Source organism: Lynx canadensis, chromosome D3, assembly GCF_007474595.2.
Source record: "Lynx canadensis isolate LIC74 chromosome D3, mLynCan4.pri.v2, whole genome shotgun sequence".
Taxonomy (NCBI): domain Eukaryota; kingdom Metazoa; phylum Chordata; class Mammalia; order Carnivora; family Felidae; genus Lynx; species Lynx canadensis.
In genome coordinates, this window is record NC_044314.2 from 24,624,606 (window position 1) to 24,644,670 (window position 20,065).

Genomic DNA, 20,065 nt, shown 5'->3' on the forward strand with positions numbered 1-20,065 from the left:
CAGGTTATAAAGGCCATTTCTGTTCAAGTTCTGCCATATGTACGGACATTTACTAAACAAGCCTTCATTGGCAAAGTAGGTAGAGAAATCCTACAACTGGCTTTGTTTTTTTTAAATTTTTTTTTTTTTTCAACGTTTATTTATTTTTGGGACAGAGAGAGACAGAGCATGAACGGGGGAGGGGCAGAGAGAGAGGGAGACACAGAATCGGAAACAGGCTCCAGGCTCCGAGCCATCAGCCCAGAGCCCGACGCGGGGCTCGAACTCACGGACCGCGAGATCGTGACCTGGCTGAAGTCGGACGCTTAACCGACTGCGCCACCCAGGCGCCCCCCTACAACTGGCTTTGTAAGCTTGATGAAATCTCAGGGCTCTGACCTTTTAACAGCTCTGACCATACCTGTAAGGCAGGGGCCCGGGAGGTTTACCTGCATGCATTTTGACATTTCAGAGGAAGGATTTTATGCCTTCTAGTCAGCGTTACACAGTCAGAAATCCTCCTAAACCATTGGCTGCACACAGGACGCAATTAGGACCCAGGCTTGGCTACCCTCCCTAATGATGCAGGTTCCAGAACACTCAGGATTCTTGCTGTGGCTTGTTTTAGCAAGGGTGGGGAGTGTCTCTGGCCAATCCCCAAATTATGGAATGTGGCCTTTTCTGATATGCCACCTGCCCACCCTGGAATGTAAATTTCTGATAGCAGGAATTTCCTGATAACAGAATAATACCAGGCTACCCCTAGAATTCAAGCTCAAACTGATTGTGTCTACTGAAGTATTTCAAAGTATATTATAGATATTGCCCATCTCTGGCACCAAATAGAGTAGAAACACATCCATATAGTGCCAGAAGGCTTCCTAGAGAAGATGGGTCATAAGGTAGCTGTAACGCAGAGGTTCTTGACCTTGGCTCCGCTCTAGAATTACCTGGGGAGTGTTTAAAGAACACACCCCAGAAGAAGTAAATTGGAGCTTCTGAGATACAGGGGTCAGCCTTTGTGAAGCGATTCCCAGGTCATTTGGGTGTGTCCCCAAGATGGAGAATCACGGCCTTAAAGAACGAGTAGGATTTGGAAATGGCATTTTCCAAGCAGGCTTTATTAACTTCCAAGATTGTGTAATTAACAGAAGCCCCGAAATCCATCCTCAGACAGCTCCTGGCTCTGATTCCCCCTCACTTTATCTCAGGATGTGAGAAAAGTCTCATTTGGAATCAGGTAGAAACTTGACCGCCCCGCCCCGCCCAGCCAGACCTCTGTTTGATGGTTCAAATTTGATTTATTACTGGGCAATATGGACTGAAGGGTCTGCTTTCTGAGCAAGGCAGGTGGGGAGAGATTGTGAGTGAAATTCTCTGCTACTCAGGCAGGGCTCGTGAGCCTCAACTTCCAAGTTCTTGCCAGAAGCGACAGGCCTCTTGGCAGCCAACCAGCTGTATGGCTCCGGGAGGGTCCCGCCTCCTCTCCGGGCGTCTGTTTTCTCACTTATAAAATGAGAAGGATGGACATCAATCTCTTTGAGGTCTTTCCAGTTGTGACTGCCAAAGATCAGGGAATTGTGGAATATAGAAAATGAGAGAAAAAGCAAAAATAAAACTGGCTGTTGGGAAAAGTGTCCAGAAGAGGGCGCAAGAGGCCGGAGATAAAACATACTGTAGGCCCTGGCCATTCTCTGCAGAGACCCTGCCTCTGCTTCCCTGAGAGCAGGCCAGGCTGAGGGGCGGCAGTCAGAGGACTAGAGGCTCAGAGCGGATGTGCAGACCGTGGCTTGCAGGCTCTTCATTTGCATTTTCTTTGATCCACACCACCTCATTTTTCTCCTCTCTTCTCTCCATTCAAGCTCCAATAGATATGCCATTCCATTCTTGGTGGGGGGGGGGGGGGGGGGGGGTGGTCATGACAGATATTTACATAAACAGCCTCTGGCCATGTGAACAGCTTCTATGAACAGAGATTTTGGGGGTCCTAGGAAAGTGTAAACTCCACCTTTTTCTCTCCCTCTTCCCCTAAGAAAAGAATGCAGCAGTCAGCTTGTCTAGTAGGAAGCAAAACCCTTCATTCCATGTGGGATTAAAGTCAAGCTTTCAGTGAAACCCCCACTGAAGAGAACAAAGGATTTACAGTCTTACCAGTTGCACAGGACTGATATCAAACCTTCCCAGGGAGCAAGCTTTGAGATGGGGCTTTTCTTCCCTTGATGTTATCAATATTGCATTTGTGACAACAGATCTGAACCCCCCTTTGGTGTCAGGAGCCAAGGTGGACGGAGGGCACGCCATCAGAACACCATCCCTGCCACCCAGTGGTGGTCCAGCATCCCACCCAGTGGCAGAATTTATAGCAACCTTGACAGTGATAGTCCAGCCTCTGCTTGAACTATCCCAGGGACAGCAAACTCGCTTCCTCATGAGAGGCCTGTTCCTCTCTTCAACAGTTTTCCTTATTAGAATGTTATGCTTAATCTTCTTGGTTGTCCTGGATCAACTTCCTCCCTGTGGTCTGAGTGTGGTCTCCACTACGCAGAACCAGCTTAATCTCTCTTTCACATGACAGATTTTTAAGTATTTGAAAATTATTTAAGTTATGATGTCCCTATTTCTCTGGTTGGGGCACCTGGCCTCACTATTCCTCAGTCCCTGGAGTGGAAAGTCCCTCAGTCTTTTCTCTCTGCACCTCTCCTTGACATTATCTTCAGCTATCCCCACATGGCAGGGCTCCCACACTCTTCACCACCCGCCTCCACCCATCTAAGAGAGCAGAAATCCAGGTTGGGTCCTGTGTCAGGGTCTCGCCCATATGGGGGAGGGGGATCAGAAGTCACTGCTGAATCCCTCATGGGCTGAGTGCTAACTTAGGACAGGTGAAAAATAAGTCTGCGTTGCCCCCAGAAAGACTCAGAAACGACCCTGAAGAAACTGCAAAGTTCAAAGCGTTCCACAGCATCAAGGCTGCTAATGCCATTTTATTGTTATTGTTGTTATTATTTTTGTTAAGTGAGCTCTAAGCCCAACGTGGGGCGTGAACTCACAAGTCACGGGCTCTATTGAGCCAGCCAGGGGCCCGGGTTAATACCACTTTAAGTCCTAAGTTCCTAATAAAGGCCTAGTTGGGGAGTTTGCTCAGGAGGCTGCCCTCTGCTTGGTGGGCTTCAGACTTTCCTGCTTTCAGACTCTCTAAAGGGATTTTGAAAGACCATGTTTGTCTCCACACATTTTTAGTTTAATAACTAAAATTTTAAGAAGTTTAAATAGTTGCAGAAGATGCAATTCTTGGCATATTGTACCTACTGTCGGCTCAAAATAAAACAGTCATAGCACCCTTGTAAGTGGATTCAATGGGTTCTCACTGCCACAGCATTTTGATACCCCAACACTCAGTGGGTCCAAACAGCACACATTTATTATCTCACAGTTGCTGCGGGTCATAGACTTTATTAGCTCCATTTCTTTGAGACACAGCTTTTCTGAATCCTCTGCCTGAGGGTGTCTCACGTGGCTACAATCCAAGGATCAGCTGGGGCTGTGGTCTTCAAGTCCAGTTTGGAGGCTCAACTAGCAAGGAATCCACTTCCGAGCTCACTCACTTACCTATTGGGAGAATTCAGTTCTGTGGACCCTACACCAGCTGGGGTATTTATTAAACACACAGACTCGTGGACTACATGTGGACCAATTGAGTCGGCACCCCTGACACCCCTTAATCCTGCTATACATTAACATTAAGGAATCACGGGCATAAACACAAACGCTTAGGCTCTAGAGATATAGTTGAGGGTCTGCTCTCTGACCTAGAATGTTTCCCCCACCAGCCTCACCTTGCTCATCTGTGAAAGAGATTTATTACCCACGCTTTCTTTATAGGGTTGCTCTGAGGCTGAGACCAGACAGGTCACAGAGGAAGACACTTGGTAAATTTTCTGGCACGAGGTATGTTTTAAAATGTCTTTGTTATTATTCAAAGGAGGGAAGGACCACATCTGATTGTGCGATTAGAAATTCACAAAGCCCTGGCCAACAATAGGATTCTCCTCAGGGAGGCGATTCAGTTCAGTCAGCATGAACCGAGCTTTTTCATCTGTGCCAGGTATGATTGAAGCTAGAAAGTTGGAACCAGGTTGGAGGTGGGGAGGAAGGATGGAAACAAATGAGTTTCAGGTTAACGCCAGGTCCTAGTGGTATTACTGGTGTTGTCTACCTGGAAGGTGGAAAGGTGGGTCTATGGTAAGGTTAGCATTGGATTTGAGAGTTAACAATGCTGTGAGAGGCAAAATGGGGGGTGTGGATGAGAAGAAGAGGTTCAGAAAATGGGCCACAGTTTTACTGAAGAACCAGAAAGCAGAGTTAGAAAAGGACATCGCAAAGGGATGGTGAGAGAGGCTGGGAAAACAAAAGGAGAAAAATGATACATGGTAAGGAAGGAGGCGGTTTAATCTAGGTGGTTAACCTAGTCAATTTACCTAGTCAATTACCACGCCATGCTTCAGAGGGAGAAGGCAATGTCAATAGGTTGGAGGTGGTGGAATCACTTAGAAAGGGACTAAAGCAGCAATTTTTTTAAAGCTTTTAAAATTCATTTAAGTAATCTCTACACCCAAGTTGGGGCTCAAACTCACTACCCAGAGATTAAGAGTCGGATCCTCTTCTGAGTGAGCCAGCCCAGCACCCCTCCAGCAGCGTTTCTTAACTTTGGCTATCATTAGAACTACCTGGGGGGCGCCTGGGTGGCGCAGTTGGTTAAGCGTCCGACTTCAGCCAGGTCACGATCTCGCGGTCCAGCCAGGTCACGATCTCGCGGTCCGTGAGTTCGAGCCCCGCGTCAGGCTCTGGGCTGATGGCTCGGAGCCTGGAGCCTGTTTCCGATTGTGTGTCTCCCTCTCTCTCTGCCCCTCCCCCGTTCATGCTCTGTCTCTCTCTGTCCCAAAAATAAAATAAACGTTGAAAAAAAAAATTAAAAAAAAAAAAAAGAACTACCTGGGAGCTCTTAAAAATCCTTTTGCCCAGGCAGTACCCCAGACAAATCAAATCAGAATTTCTCGGAGTGGGAGCCAGGCATTTGTTTTTGTCAAAGTGCAGAAAGTGTTGAGAACAGGTGAATTATGGAGGACTTTGTGTCAGTGGAGCCAGCTGGTAGCTCGTAGCTCGCGAAGTTTCGCAGGAAAGGAGAACAGAGAAAGAGGTGCTGATAGAGGCAGGACCACTGATGAAGCATGGTGGTAGAGAAGCCAATGGGGTCCCAAGCAGAGGTGAGGACTGAGCCTAGCAAAGGGGGTGTCTTAGTCAGAAGGAGAGAATCCTCTGGAGAGGTGGGAAAAGAGTGTTGGCTCCACCCCCAGCCCTTCTGATTCAGTACGTCTGCGTCCTAACAACTTGTATTTCTAACAACTCCCCGGGTGATGTTGATAGCCCCGGGGCCACACTTTGAGAGCTACTAGAGAATAGGAAAGGAAACTATGCAGACAGATTTTTGAGTGAGAGAGAAGTGGTGGAGCCATTTCCTTTATGCTCCTGTCAGTGATATGAAGAGCTGCATTTCAAATCCATGGAGAATTCTCCAAACTTTGGTCACTGCCTTTGCCAACCTTGAGAGTACAATCATTTAGCATTGTGGAGGTGCTTACAAATTTCGGATACTAGGGTCCCACTGTTCACCAATAAATCAGAATTCCTGAGGGTAAGATGCCTTCCTTGGTACTGGTAAAACTCCCTGGGCTATTCTCTCTGAAGAGGCACAGCTGTGAAGCGCTCGACAGGTGAATTTTTTTTTAAATTTTTTTTTCAACGTTTATTTATTTTTGGGACAGAGAGAGACAGAGCATGAACGGGGGAGGGGCAGAGAGAGAGGGAGACACAGAATTGGAAGCAGGCTCCAGGCTCTGGGCTGTCAGCCCAGAGCCCGACGCGGGGCTCGAACTCCCGGACCGCGAGATCGTGACCTGGCTGAAGTCGGACGCTTAACCGACTGCGCCACCCAGGCGCCCCTCGACAGGTGAATTAAATGGAGAGCCTGCATTCTACGTGGGAAGGTCTTAAGTGGGAAGAGTTTAAGAAGCCTCTTCCAGGGCGAGCGGCTCCAGAACAATTTCTGCAGCGGGGATGGAAGGCTGCTCTGCCTGAGAGCTCACCCTCAGAGGAAATTCCTCATCCAGGTATGAATGCCATCCTCAGAACGCTGAGACCGGCTTCCCCTACAGCACGCACTTTCCCTTCACCAAATCTGGCCAGCTCTTTTCCTTTCTGGCCGAGGCTTATCTTTTGCTGTAGGTTGAAGAGGGACTGAAGCTGGCAGACTACACGTCCCTAGCAGGGGCGACAATAAATGAGGTAGAAAGCGGCTAGAGGAATGGAGAGTGTATCTAAGAGAGAAAGGAGAAAGTGCAAGACTTTCTAGAAAAACCACAGTCCTCTGATGGGGAGTGGGGGGGAGCCTAGTTAGAAGCTCTCGATGAAACAGGCAAACAGCACAGATATTCCCTTTCTCCTAGTGAGGATTTCAGCCTAGGGAGCTCTGTTTAATGGAGGCCACCGTTGGTATATCCGAGTCCCCTTCTATAATCTCTTCTGACAACTGAATTTTGAGAAGGAGAATGTTGAATACAGCCACGTAAAGTCGGGGGAAAACGTATGGAACCTTTCAGCCGTAGACTTTCCCCTTTATTCCTCTACTCCCTCGCTCCTTCTCCCCTCGCCTCCTGTCAATTTCCCTCTTTCTTGTCTCTACTCTATCCCTGCCCCGCTTCTCAGGGTCGCAACCCGCGAGCCTCGGGAGCGTGGAGCGGCAGGTGCCGCACCCTGCGCGCACCTGTCCCGGCGTGCGCTCAGCGGCCAGCAGGGGGCAGTCGGCCCCGGCTCCTCGCCCGGCCCCGCCCCCGGCCCCGTGGACCCCGCTGCGGCGGGGGCGCGGGAGGGCGCGTCCAGCCCGGCCACGGCAGGGCTCAAAGGCGGCGGCCGTAGCGTCCCGGCCGCCCGCTCCGCCTCCGGCCCTCCCTCTCCGGCGCCCGCACCTCCTCCCATACCTGAGCGGGGAGCGGCGCCGCGCCGCCTCCTCCCCTGCCCGCAACTCCTGCCCGGCCGCAGCTGCGCCGCCACCGCGGGAGTAAAGGTCGCGCCGGCCGAGGGCGAGCCGGCCGCGGCGCCTCCAGGAAGCCGGCGGGGCAGGTCGAGGGGAAAGAGACAGGGAAACTCTCGGCCGGCCCGGGAAGATGGCGCCAGGCGGGCCGGCCGTGAACTGAGAGCCGGCGGGCGGAGAGGAGTCGGGACCTGCCGCCCAGCGGGGCACGAGCGAGGGCCACACGCCAGGCGCGGTGCCCGGGCTCGGGCCGGCCCGCGGGGTCATGTCGGTCAGCGAGCTCTACGGCCAGGTGAGTACGGGCCGCGCGCTGCGGTCCCGCCGGCCCAGGTGAGGGTGGCGCGCTCCCGGCCGCCTCGGCCCTCGGGGGGCGCCCTCTCCCGCAGCCTGAAGAGGCGGGGGGTGGGGGGCGACGGGAGCCGCCGAGTAGCCTTCCCCTCGCCTCCTCTCCGGCGTCCCGAACTTCGGGTGGCCGAGAAAGTTTGGCTGTTCCGGGAGCGCCCTGCGCTGACTCGCCGCGGCTCCCGGCAGCACCTCGGCTCTGCCGGTGATCGGGGCTGTCGACCCCTCCCCGAGGCCCTGCCGTCGCTTTCCTCGCGCAGTTCTCCCGCCGACTTTCCCGGTCCGTGGGGGCGTCCTCGCCAGCGCGGAGCCTGGGGCGCGGGGACTGCTCCGCTGCCGCCCCCTCCCCTGGCCGGTGGACCCCGCTCTAGCTGCCCTGCAGCGCCAGCTCGCAAGGGCGTCCCTCTAAGGCTTTCTTCGGGGCACCAGTGGGGGGGAACCCCGAACTTTAGGGGGTGTTCGCACACTTGAGGTGGAAAAAGGGACCCACCCTGCTGTGAGGGGCCCGGTAGCTTGTGGGAGGTGGAGGTTAAGCGATGAGTAAAGTGAGATGCTTTAAAGGATCTGCAGCGATCCTGGGGGAGCGAATTCTGAAGTTCCCGGGGGTGGGCGGCCGGAGGTGGTCCCTCTGCGTGGGTACCAGGAAGGCCTCAGTTACTGCCAGAAAAGGGTTTGGAGTAACGCTGACCTGGGGGTGGAGTGTGGATTTCCAGGATGCCCTCAAGGTCAGAAGGGATGTGCGGGGCTCGGTCCCCACGGTCGGGAACAGGTGCGGCTGGGTGGAGGCGCTCCGCTTCCGTGGCAGTTCTTTTAAAGTTAAGGACCAGCCGCCGCCGCCGCCTCCCCGAGCGCCCACGGCCGTGCAGCAGCATCAGCCACCGCCGCCGAGGCCGGGCCCCGTTCAGGCTTCAGGGTTGGGGCGGCGGGGGGGATGGTGAAGGGCCTGGGCCTTTAAGCAATTGCCCCTCCCCCCAGTAAGTTTTAGATACTTGCACGCCTCGTTTTTCCGGGGCTGTGACCCGTTTGCCAATGTTTCGTGCGCCCGTCTACGTGCGGAGTGGGGTGTGGGGGGGCGGGGGGAGGTGTGCACGCGTGGGTGTGCGATGCCCAGGGTACACGCCCCGGCCGACAGGTTTAGGCCAGGAGGAAGAACTACTTCCGCATCCTCACCTAGCTTTTGCTGCCAGGTGCCCCGCGCGTGGGCGAGCTGTGCGGCTGGGTGGGCTGGCTACTTTTTGTTCCACGAATTTTCCGACTTCTCCCGGAAAATGATGGAACCTACCTGGGCTGATACTCAGGGGAAGTGGCTGCAGAGACTGTAACCCAAGTGGGGTTGTGGGAGCCTCCTACACTTACTCTTACCACCCCCCCCCCCCAACCCGCATGGTTCTCGGCCCCAATTGGAGATGGGCTACAGTTTTTGGCAGGGGCGGTGGGGGGGGGGGCGTTGGAAACGAATGTAAGCTGCAGGGAAGGGGTGGGAGAGGCTGGTGAAAATCTCTGGCCCTTCTGGCTTTGAAAAGCGCCCCGCCTGCTTTATCCCTGTGAGTCTTGGGAGGAGACCTCAAAGCGCCAGTTTTCAGCTTTTCCCTTTAGTGGGTTGTCATGAACTTGGATTAAAGCTGGATACCAGCGAGGTGGGGGGAGAAACTTGGAGTGGAAAGCGCCGAAGCTTTAACACCCTGAAGTGCATGGAGATACAGTGCCAAATCAAGCGCCTCTGCGGGCTATACCTGCAATGTATCAAAGTCTCATCAGGTAATTGCTGTATCATGTGAAGTGAATCATCAAATGAACCTGTAACTTTTGAAGCCGTGATCTTGAAAAACCATATTGGATTGCTTTTTTAATAGACCACACTTTCAGGGGAAAACACTCAATTTTGTTAAAAATGAATATATCGTACGTTATAGGTGAGTGTATTACGTGTTAATTGCTAGAAATAGTTGGGAGTCTGAGGTAAAGTTAGAGTGTAATTTTCTGGGCTTGTACTTAAGACAGAACTATTCTAGGAAAACCGATTGGGAGGACACACAAGTCAAAGTAGCTTAGTGGGTGTGAGGGTTGGACGTAGCTCAAAATAGAATTCCTTCCTAGGGTTGGGGGGGTGGGGTGGGGCTTTACCCGGCCATTAATGGGTTTCTAGTTCTTAATCGTGTCCAGGTTTATGAATCTGAAATTGAGACTTTCTGTGGCCCACCTAGTGGCTTCCAGATTGAATCTCTAAGCAGTTCTGTCAGTTAAACATACTTCTGCCTTACTATGAGAAGCTGTTGCATTGTTTCCTAACCATTACCCCCCTACTTGCTAGGCTGGAGTCTCAGTATGCATATGAATCACAAATTACGTAGAGAAATCGTGCCTGCTACTCAGATTCATTTTCTCAGGGAGATGATTTGTTCATTTTGGTGTATTAAAATAGCCAATGTTCTCCCTCTTAACTTGCTAGGCTAGTCTAACGCGATGAATGCTGGATCCAGGCACGCACTCCAATGTATTATGCATGATGGAAATAATTATCCATTATGTCAACAGCATTTATAAGTGGGATGGAAATATTAAAGCCCTTTATTGACTATACCTGTTGCTTTAGTGGCCTAGTTGGAAGATCCTGTTGTGAATGAAATCTTTAAGTGCATAAGTTAACCTGGAAGTACAGTTTCAGTTAAGAACTTAATGTCTGTCTACTCCTAAGAAAACGCTTCCAAGTTCCTATTGTCTTGCTCTCTGCCTATCTGATCTCTCCAACTGGAGGCTCTTATGTTGTGTAAATTTTTTTTTTTTTGTTGGAGTTTTTAGCCCTTGGCAAAGGGCACTTTGTATTAACAAGGGCACACCTGTTTTCAGACGACTGCATACCTCACCTTTGAGAAATTGGCTTCCTTTGTAGTGAAGCTTTTCTGGGTGGGAAAAGAAAATTAAAGTCCATGGCAGACACTTTAAGGGTGATGTCAAGGTGAGTCAGCCTTAACTACTCTTCCAGAAAGTTGGAGCTGACCATGGGTGATCCTGTCACAAATGGCATGTATGTGACAAATCTGTCTTGTGGGTTGGAAACCTGGGTGAATTTGTCCCGGGAAGGCACCCAAACACGTGCAAGCATGGGAGGTACAACTTGATTGTGATAATTGCGGAAAATAATCTGACTTTGAAGTAAAAAAAAAAAAAAAAAAAAAAAATCAGGCTGAATAACTTCTTCCTATAAAACCCTTTATATAGAAGGGTTATTCTTGGTGGAAAAACTTAAATATTTCTCACCTCATTCTTTCAGTATGCTGCTTTTGATTTTTAGCAGAGTGGGAAATCGCCAGACTGAAACCAACATCCTCCAATGACTTTTTCTTGATTTCCGCGCCCCCCCCCCCCCCCCCCATAAGTAGTTTCAGAGAAGTGGTTGGAGTGCTGCTATCTTATTAGTGGAGCCACCTTGTGTGTGTGAATGGTGGCTTTGTCCTATCCTTTGCCTTGAGTAGTGCAGGTTTCTCCCAAGTGTCTGGAAGATCTCAGGAGCCTCCCATTTCCTCTGTACCCATTGGTGGAGGCGCTAATGATTCAAACTCTTTAGGCTCCCAGGTGACATTTCAATAACAGCAGTGATGGTAGAGACATTAAGTGCTGATAGTGTTCTTCTGTCGACCCTTGACTCTTCTGGACACTACCTGGTGCTTGTTCACTCCTGATGGCACCTGTGTTTCCGTCAAAGTTTCCTGCCGCCTGAGAATCCATCCCCTCCCCACCCCCACAACCTAGGTGCAGCCCTTCAATCAAGGGAGTGTAACAGTTGTAGTTTCCAATGCCCCCCAACCTCGGGAAAGGGACTGCCCTAAGGTGCGGCCCGTGCTCTTTCTAGAGCTGTGGAGGTTGAGCCAAAGTTCCTCTGCATGAACTTTGCTGAATATCACACCCCTGCTTGCTGTCCTTTCCTTCTGTCTCCACTCCTCTCCCCTGGGAGCACTGCCTAATGGATCACCTGAATCGGAGTTTTCATTTCCTTTCATTTCAGGATCTGATTGGGGGAACCCTGCAGCTTGGCTGCGTGGATGGTGAGAAACTTCAAGGTTCTGGCCTCCTCAGGGTCCCGTGAAGCTAAGCATGGAGGCTGTTAGTAGCTCCTGCCTCCTTCCTCCCTTCTCAGCATCGCCCTTTGCTGCTACTCAGTCCCTAGCTCCCACTCCCTTTCCTGTCTGCTCCCCTTCATCAGATGGGCCTTACAGGCAGAGGGCTCCTAGCTCTGCTGCGAGCATCAGAATTCCAGAGTTCGCATGCAAATTGTTACTGGGTTCACATGGTATGTTCTGTATTAGTTGTGTGCAGTGAGCAAGCTTGCCCTGCCCTACCTCCCATTGTCCGTGGTTCTGGCCCTGTGCCTTCTTCCCAGTTAGACTGAGCACCTGGAGGGCAGAGGCCGTAGCAAACGTGTTTTTAGAGCCTCCAGTGTTCAGCACTGTGCCTCTACTTAAGAGATTACTTGAGGGCTTGTCTCTTGGTTCCTTCCCTGCCCCCCGGCCCCCAAGTCCTGCTGGAACTTCTCTGTAGCCCTTTGCTGACACCAAGTCTCCCAACTCAGACCTCTTGGGAAAGCTTGGATTCTAGCTGCTAGTTTTCTCCAGTTTTCTTTTGGTTGATCTTTCACTTCATTGGCTGCAGGATGGCCACCCTTCAGAAGGCTTTTTGTCAACCCCATGCCTGGTTGAAGTCTGTTACTGCACTTTAATAGAGCTGGCATTCACTTGCTATTTGGAGGGCTTAAGGCACCTCTGAGTAGAAACTAAATATCCCTTCTAAGGTCTGGCAAGGGCTTTTTGTTTTTCTTCAGTATTTTCTGTGGTAATGGTCAACTATAGACTGCACACAACCTTTAAGTCCAAGTCCAGCCTTCCCCAAGTGATTGTGTATTTTGTTATACGTAATTTTGAAGGTAGACCTGTATCAGTTGAGCTAGTTGACCCATTTTAGTAGATTCCCACACACCACGTTAAACAGTCCATTTAAAGGGGAGTAAAGGGAGGTGTCGGGGTGGTTCAGTTGGTTAAGTGTCTGACTTTGGCTCAGGTCATGATCCCATGGTTCATGGGTTTGAACTGAGTCCACCTGTCCTGTCAACTCGGAGCCTGGGGACTGCTTCAGATACTGTCTCCTTTTCTCTCTGCCCCTCCCCCACTCACATCCTCTGTGTGTCTCAAAAAATCTTAAAGGGAAGTGTGTGTTCTGATGGGCTTGTCTGCACAAACATTTTGCGTGGTCATCAGGCAATGAAACCTCAATGCACAAAGTTAACAAGATAGTGTTGCCATGTGTTGTGGGAGGAGCGCAGATCCTATTCAAGGCATTTGGTGGAGGCAGTGGTCAGGTGGGCTGCAGTTGTGGGGAGAGACTTAGTAGTGGGTTGTGAATTGGCCTTGAATGAACAGGACTTGAAGTGGCATGGTGACTGGAAGGAGGGTGTTCTCAGAGGACCATGGGAGAGTAGTAGGAAGCATGGGAGCAGGGGTGAGCAAGACTGATTTTGGGGTAGTAGCCATAGTAATAACTTTTGATCATGAGAGAATTCTAGACTTCTAGAAATAGTTGCAAAAATAGCATGGACTTTGTGCGTTTTTCAAATTTCCCTAACGTTAATACCTCACATAAGTACAGTCCAGATACAGTGCATACCTATGAACCTTATTGGAAGTTCATCAGTTTTTCCATTAATGACCTTTCTCTGGGTCAGGGTCCTTTGTAGGATTCTACATCTTGCTGAGCATTTAGTGCCCCTAATCTCCAATTAGGGACCGTTCCTCGGTTTCTTCTCTTTGATGTCCTTGGCGGTTTGAGTATTGGTCTGTTATCTTGCAGAATGACCTTCAGTTTGGGCGACTCTGATATATTCTCCTGCTTACATGGGGTTTTTGAATTTTTGCTAAGATTATATCAGAAGTGATGGGGCTTAGTGCAGCATTTCAGGAGATGTGGGATACCCATTTCTGATGGTATCACTTTGATTCCCTGGTTAGAGTGATGTCTATCAGTTTCCTTCTATTGAGAGGGATTTACATACTGAGATGTATTGCTTGGTATGCCTGTCTTGTTTTTTAGCCACTTTGGGATTATTGAGCCTAGAACTCCACAAATGTTTGTGAGCAAGGGCAGGAAGAGAGTCAAATATGACCTTGAAGTTTGACTTGATGTTAGACCACGAGCAGCAGGGGGAGGGGCAGAGAGAGAGATGCAGGATCCAGGCTCTGTGCTGATAGCACAGACACTGGGTTCGAACTCCTGAACCAGGAGATCATGACCTGAGCTGAAATTGGATGCTTTGTCTACTGAGCCACCCAGGTGCCCATGGAGTAATAATAAATTTAAGTGGAACGTATCTTTGAGAACCTAGGACCTTAGAAGAGAAATGTTAAGATCTGGGGTTCTTACAAATAAAGATGGGTGGGGGCGCCTGGGTGGCGCAGTCGGTTAAGCATCCGACTTCAGCCAGGTCACGATCTCGCGGTCCGTGAGTTCGAGCCCCGCGTCGGGCTCTGGGCTGATGGCTCAGAGCCTGGAGCCTGTTTCCCATTCTGTGTCTCCCTCTCTCTCTGTCCCTCCCCCGTTCATGCTCTCTCTCTGTCCCAAAAATAAATAAACGTTGAAAAAATTAAAAAAAAACAAATAAAGATGGGTGGAATTTTCTCTAAAGAGATACAAATCTTGGTGTGATTTTTTTTTTTTTTTTTTTTTTAAATATCTGATCATGACCTTGGTGTGGACAGTCCTGGCTTCTGGCCATGATCTTGGTACGGAAGGTTCTGAGTATGCAGTTACATGTTAAGCTCTGACAGCTTGGAAGAGGTACATTCTGAGCCTTGATTTATCAAACTGGGATGGTACCCATGTCCTAAGACTGTTGGAGGATCATGTGCCCTAAGATGTAAAGGGACTGTGTCGTGCAGTGTCTGGCATGCTGTATGGATGTAGCACCTGGTCAGCTTGTGTCCCCCTTGAGTCACAGTGCTGGGTGGTGGCCTTTTCTCCTAAGCCTCACTTGCCATTCTGCAGGGGCATTGGCCACGAGGGGACTCGATGAGGGAGAAAGGGAAGAATGGTTTCAAATAAGTCTAAGTTGTAGACAACCAAGGTATGGGAATAAAAGGTTCCACTCTCCCACCACCCCTTGGGGAAGGAGCAAATTGTGGTTTGAAAGAAGTTTTCAACTTAAACTGTGCCTTAGAGTTTTTGAGGGAAATTAAACATTTTTCACAATGCCCTTTTTTTCCTGTGGATACGAATGATTATTGAAACCATTCCTACAATGCGGGAGGGGGAAAGGCAAAGGCTCTATCAACCCCATTTCCAGAAACAGCTGCTCTTAGCTAATGTATAGTTCTCAGACCTGCGTGTTTCAGTGGGGGAACTGCTGAGCACTTGAAATGAGGCCGGCCCAAGTGGAGAGGAGCTGGAAGTGGAAAAGAGCTCAGATTTCTAAGACCATACAAAACATCAATGTAAAACAACATTTATACTCTTAGGTCGATGAAATGTTGAAATACTTGGGGTGTATTGGGCTTAAAGCATTTGGCCTATTTTTAACATGGCTACTAGAAAACTTAAGATTCCATGTGGTTTGCTCTGTTGCTGTTGTACATCAATAAAAGTGATGCCTGATACAAGACCTACTTAAAGATGGGATCATGGCATACGTATTACTCCAGATCTTAATCTATGGCCCCCTCCTATAGCATATAGAAGTAACTATCATTTAATGACTGCACAATACAGCATATTATGGACTTCCCATAATGTTTACTGTTCCAATTTTGATGAACATCGAATTGTTTACAATTTTTTGGTGTTGTGAAAAACGTTGCAGAATGTTCTTGGAGCCTCTTTCATGTATTTGCTTAGGATATGTTCCTAAAAGTAGAATTACTGGCATGCATGATTAGTCTTCCTCAAGGTGACCAGGAGCTTCCAGAAAAGAAAGGATCTGTTTCTTCAACGCTCCCCAGCACTGGCCATTGTTTTAAGTTTTGTTTTTGTTTAATTTTGAGAGAATCCTGAGCAGGTGCCATGCTGTCAGCACTGAGCCTGATGCACCTGATCTAATGAACCGAGATCATGACCTGAGCTGAAATCGGAAGTCAGACGCTTAGCTAACTGAGCTGCCCCTGTGCCACCATTGTTGCTCTTTTTAAACTTACACCACAGGTTTCATTTTTGACTTAATTTTCACTGGAGGATTGAGCTGCTTCTGCTTAGTGTGCTCATTTGTAGTTTTCCTTATATTAAGTATTTGTAATATTTAAGTTTAGAAATAAGTTACAGAAACCATAATTTTCAGGATAAAATACAGATTTTTTAAAAGGCACATTGGCATTTTCTCCACTTAGAGCTTGCACATTTCTGAGCTCTATAATGGGGTGGGGGGTGGAAAACTAGGATAGCTAACTTATGGAAACCTAACATTGCAGTAGAGAAAAAGAACTGTCGTGAACTATTGGTGAAGCCACTATGGAAAAACCTATGGAAGTTTCTCAAATTACCATGTGATCCAGTCATTCCAGTGCTGGGTATTTACCTAAAGAAAACAAACCCTAATTCAGAGTCCTAATTTATGGACTAATTTATGGAGTCTTTTTTGGGCCAGGTATCTTTTTTATATCTCCATTTTATTTCCACTTAAAGTTAACAGTGTTATTGGTTTCAAGAGTACAACCCAGTGATTCATCACTTACCTAGAACACTCCATGTTCATCCCAACAAGTGCCCTCCTTAATGCCCATCGTCCATTTAGCCCATCCTGCCAACTGTCTCTGCTCCAACCCTGTTTTTTCCCTCTGTATGGGAGTCTCTTGGGATTTGCCTTCCTGTTTTTTTTTTTTTCTTCCTTCCCCTATGTTCATCTGTTAAATTTCACGAAGGAGTGAAATCCTATGGTATGTGTCTTTCTCTGACTTCTTTCACTTAGCATAATGCCCTCTAGTTCCATCCACACTGTTGCAAATGGCAAGATCTAATCCTTTTTGATCTCTGGGTAATATTCCCGTGTGTGTGTGTGTGTGTGTGTGTGTGTGTGTGTGTGTGTATCCATCAGTCAATGGACACTTGGGCTCTTTCCATATTGGGCTATTGACAATAGTCTGCTGTAAACATTGGGGTGCATATGCTCTGAATCGGCACTTCTGTATCCTTTGGATAAATACCAGTAGTGCAATTGCTGGGTCGTTGGGTAGTTAATTTTTTGAGGAACCTCCATACGGTTTTCCAGAGTGACTGCACCAGCTTGCATTTTCACCAACAGTGCAAAAGGGTTCTCCTGTCTCCACGTTCTCTCCAATATGTTGTTTTGAGTTGTTCATTTTAGCCATTCTGACCGGTGTGAGGTGGTACTTCATTGTGGTTTTGATCTGTATTTCTGTGGTGAGTGATGCTGAGCATCTTTTTATGTGTCTGTTAGCCATTTAGATGTATTTCCTGGAAGAACGTCGGTTAATGCCTTTTGCCCATTTCTTCACTGGATTATTTGTTTGGGTGTTTGAGTTCTTCATAGGTTTTGGGTACTAACGCTTTATCTGATCAGTCATTTGCAAATATCTCCCATATACTATACACAAAAATAAATTCAACATGGGTGAAGGAGCTAGGTTATTTCTAAGTGCTACGTATTAACTCACTGGTAACTCCTCCTCATAACAAGTGAGGGAGCTGGGCTTACATGACCTGCCCGAAGCTATACTCCTCCTGGGTGGTGGAGTATGACCTTACCCCCAGGTGTCTGGTCAAGGGCTGGCTTCTGCCAACTCGCCTCTACTGCCTTCCACGAGGTTTTGTTTCATTGAGGGTGGGTCTGCAACCTCTGTACAGAAGAGTCAGGCACGTGGGGGGTATTTTCTACCTAGCACTGTCCTGCCTCTGCCCCCCCCCCCCCCCCCCCCGCAGTGGCAGAGCATCCCCCCAGAGCCAAAAGGATGGTCTGACTGCAGAAACAGGGCGGATGATCCGACCCTGTAGTTCATTCTTTTAGGAGCTTAGTGCTTTTCTTCCTTTTACTACCACCACCCTCAAACCCATGGGCATCTTGGTGCTTCTTCACACTGTCCCAAATGCAGGCAAGATCATCATTGGCTTTCCTTTGTTTTCATGCTCTCAAAGAAGTTCACATTCTCAAGAGCTAAATGGAACGAAAGATGTGACACTCAAGCAGTGTAAAACTATAAACTGTAACCGCTTGTTTGCTCCTTTCCAGGCACTTTGTGGCCCCATCTCCCCTCCCCCAACTGCATAGCGGGAGCATGTTCTTACCTACCATGCTTGGTGTCTACTGAACTTTTCTTTCTAAGATTGGAGAGCCAAGTCCAAAGCCTTCTCGGTTAGGAGTATGCCCTGCTCACTGTTGGCTGGGCAGTTACTTGCAAACTGAACACTCTTAACTCTCAGGTTGTCCACTTGGCCGTCTCAGACCAGGTGTCTCCTCCAGCATCTGAGGAGAGCAACTTACAGAAAGATAACCAGGACTCAAACCATTTCTACTGTAACTGTAGGTGCTTATCTGGGGCTTTGTCAAAGCACTTTCAGAAGCTGCCTCCAAGTTAGGGGCTTTTTAGGTTGGACGCCAGGAGGGAGGTCCTCGTATTGTCTGGATCCTGGCATGGGGGAGCACCGGTAACCATATTAACTTGTTGTGGAAATGATCAAGCATGTAGATCTGAGCTCTGAGTTAATGGCTCAGAATGGTCCTCTTAACATGTATTCTACTGGCTCATAAATGACTGCCCTCCTAGGAGTGATTGATATGGGCCTGGTAGGTTTTTCTCTCCTTTGCTGAAGTTCGGGGGAAGGAATGAAGAGGCCCATCAAGAAAAGAAAAGCTAACAATCTTTCTCAGAGCTTCTGTTCTAAAGCTCAAATGTGTTGTGATGCGAAATCCTAAAAGTTAACAAGAACATCCAGATGCTTTCTGTATGGAGTTCAGAGACTTTCCTTCTAATATCCTGTGTACCACATTCAGGTCCTCTGGCTTAGAGACCAGCCTCCACAAGTAAACATACTGGGCAGTAGAATTCTACTTCCATATGTAATCACGTGGGTACTGGTCCCCTCTGGGGAAGATGAAAAGGTAAACTGCTTGAGCTGGAAAACCATACGAATACTCTATTTACTTGATGTGCCCTGGCCATTCACTTGGGATTTAATTTAATTTCTCTCTCGGTAACTGGCCACCAGACCCCGGTGCAATCTTGCCAATGATGTGATGCATGCTTACAACGTATTATCTCATTTTATATGTGGCTAGTATCGTTTAAGGTGCTTTAGAAAAGATTACATATGGAAGGACACCACTTCTATGAACTTCTGAAATTAGCAAAATGGACTATCTTGAAGGATGAGGAAAGTGTGAGGGGAGGAACAACCATAGTAACCTGGGGTGGGGCATAGAGTGGGAGAAATGGGAGTGGGAAGTTTAGCAGTCTGCTAGATTGCATGGTGAGTTCACAGGCATGTGTTACTGTGCTCCATCAATTACATGTCCCACTGATTCTACTAAAAATAGGATGAGTTACAAAGTCCAATTTTATAATAAACCTTTGAGCTAGCTAATCTTGGATTTCTTTTCTTATGCATGTGCAATTGATGGTTGAGTGTGTATTTTGGCAAGATTGCTCTCATTCAAGATGTAGGTTGAATCTTCTCCCATCCCTCTGTTCCCAAGATGTGATTTTTTGCATACTGTAGAAAATCAGTAAATGCTATTGAACTGGTTTAAAGCCTACCTGTACTCCCCTCCTGTTTCCGGGCCATGTCGCTTTGAGGAAAGGCTCCCCGCCCCCCCTTCCTTAAGGACCCACCTTTACCGTAACATGCCTCCTGTCATTTTGGCATGGCTTTTGGCTTGGGATACCCAGTGGAAGGGGCATCTGTTGCCTCTGGCACTTGCCTGAACCTAGGAGTGTGGAGCCCATCAGGAGATACTTCAATGTCTTTCTTTGTTACTGTGCCTAAAGGCTTAGCACAAGGTGTGAACGTGGAATAACAGCAAAGTAACATTTGTGGGTATGAATGCTAATATAAAATTGCCTCATTTTTTGGAATATCCTAATCTGTGCACAATGCTGTTAAATTTCTTGCCTTTCTGAAAGTGAGTGTTTTACATTAAACGCATTATCTTTTTATTCCCAATTACCTCCTTTAACAGTCTCAGGCAGATCTGAGTCCTGAGTGGGGGTGGAGTGGGGGCAAATACTTCTCTCCATCCTTAACGTGAGGTCGAACAAAGCAGATGGCTTTCAGAGAAGCCTCGATGAGTCATGGAAGAAAAATTAGATGCAGTCTGAGTTGTCTTCTCTCACACAGAAACGGCGATCCTTCATCTTTATCTGAAGATGAATCTTCCCTTAGTTGTTCACTAAGCCAACAAGTGTTCCGGTATCTTCTACCTGCCAGGATAGAGGTCCCGGCCTGTGCATGAGGCAGAGAAGAGCCCATCCCTGCAAAGTAGTCTGTTGACCTTGTGTTCTTCCAATCTGGTGGTTTATCGTATGAATAACCTCTAAGAAAGTATTAGTGTGTTAAAAGGGGATAAATCGCTTTATCTCAGTTTTAATCATTCTCAATTTGCCTACACTCATTATTGAGGGCTAGTGTTTGTTTATAAAATGAGGAAAATGGTTTCTCAGCCAGAAACCAGTG

General features: G+C 48.3%; 1 protein-coding gene across 1 annotated transcript in view; it reads left to right on the forward strand.

The window, feature by feature from the left end:
* The first annotated feature begins 7,144 nt into the window (after window positions 1-7,144).
* Window positions 7,145-20,065, forward strand: part of MYO5B (myosin VB) — a 340,809-nt gene continuing 327,888 nt past the window's right edge. The window contains 1 exon segment of the mRNA XM_030336665.1: window positions 7,145-7,358. Within this exon segment, the coding sequence (XP_030192525.1) occupies window positions 7,332-7,358 (27 nt within the window). The 5' untranslated portion in view covers window positions 7,145-7,331.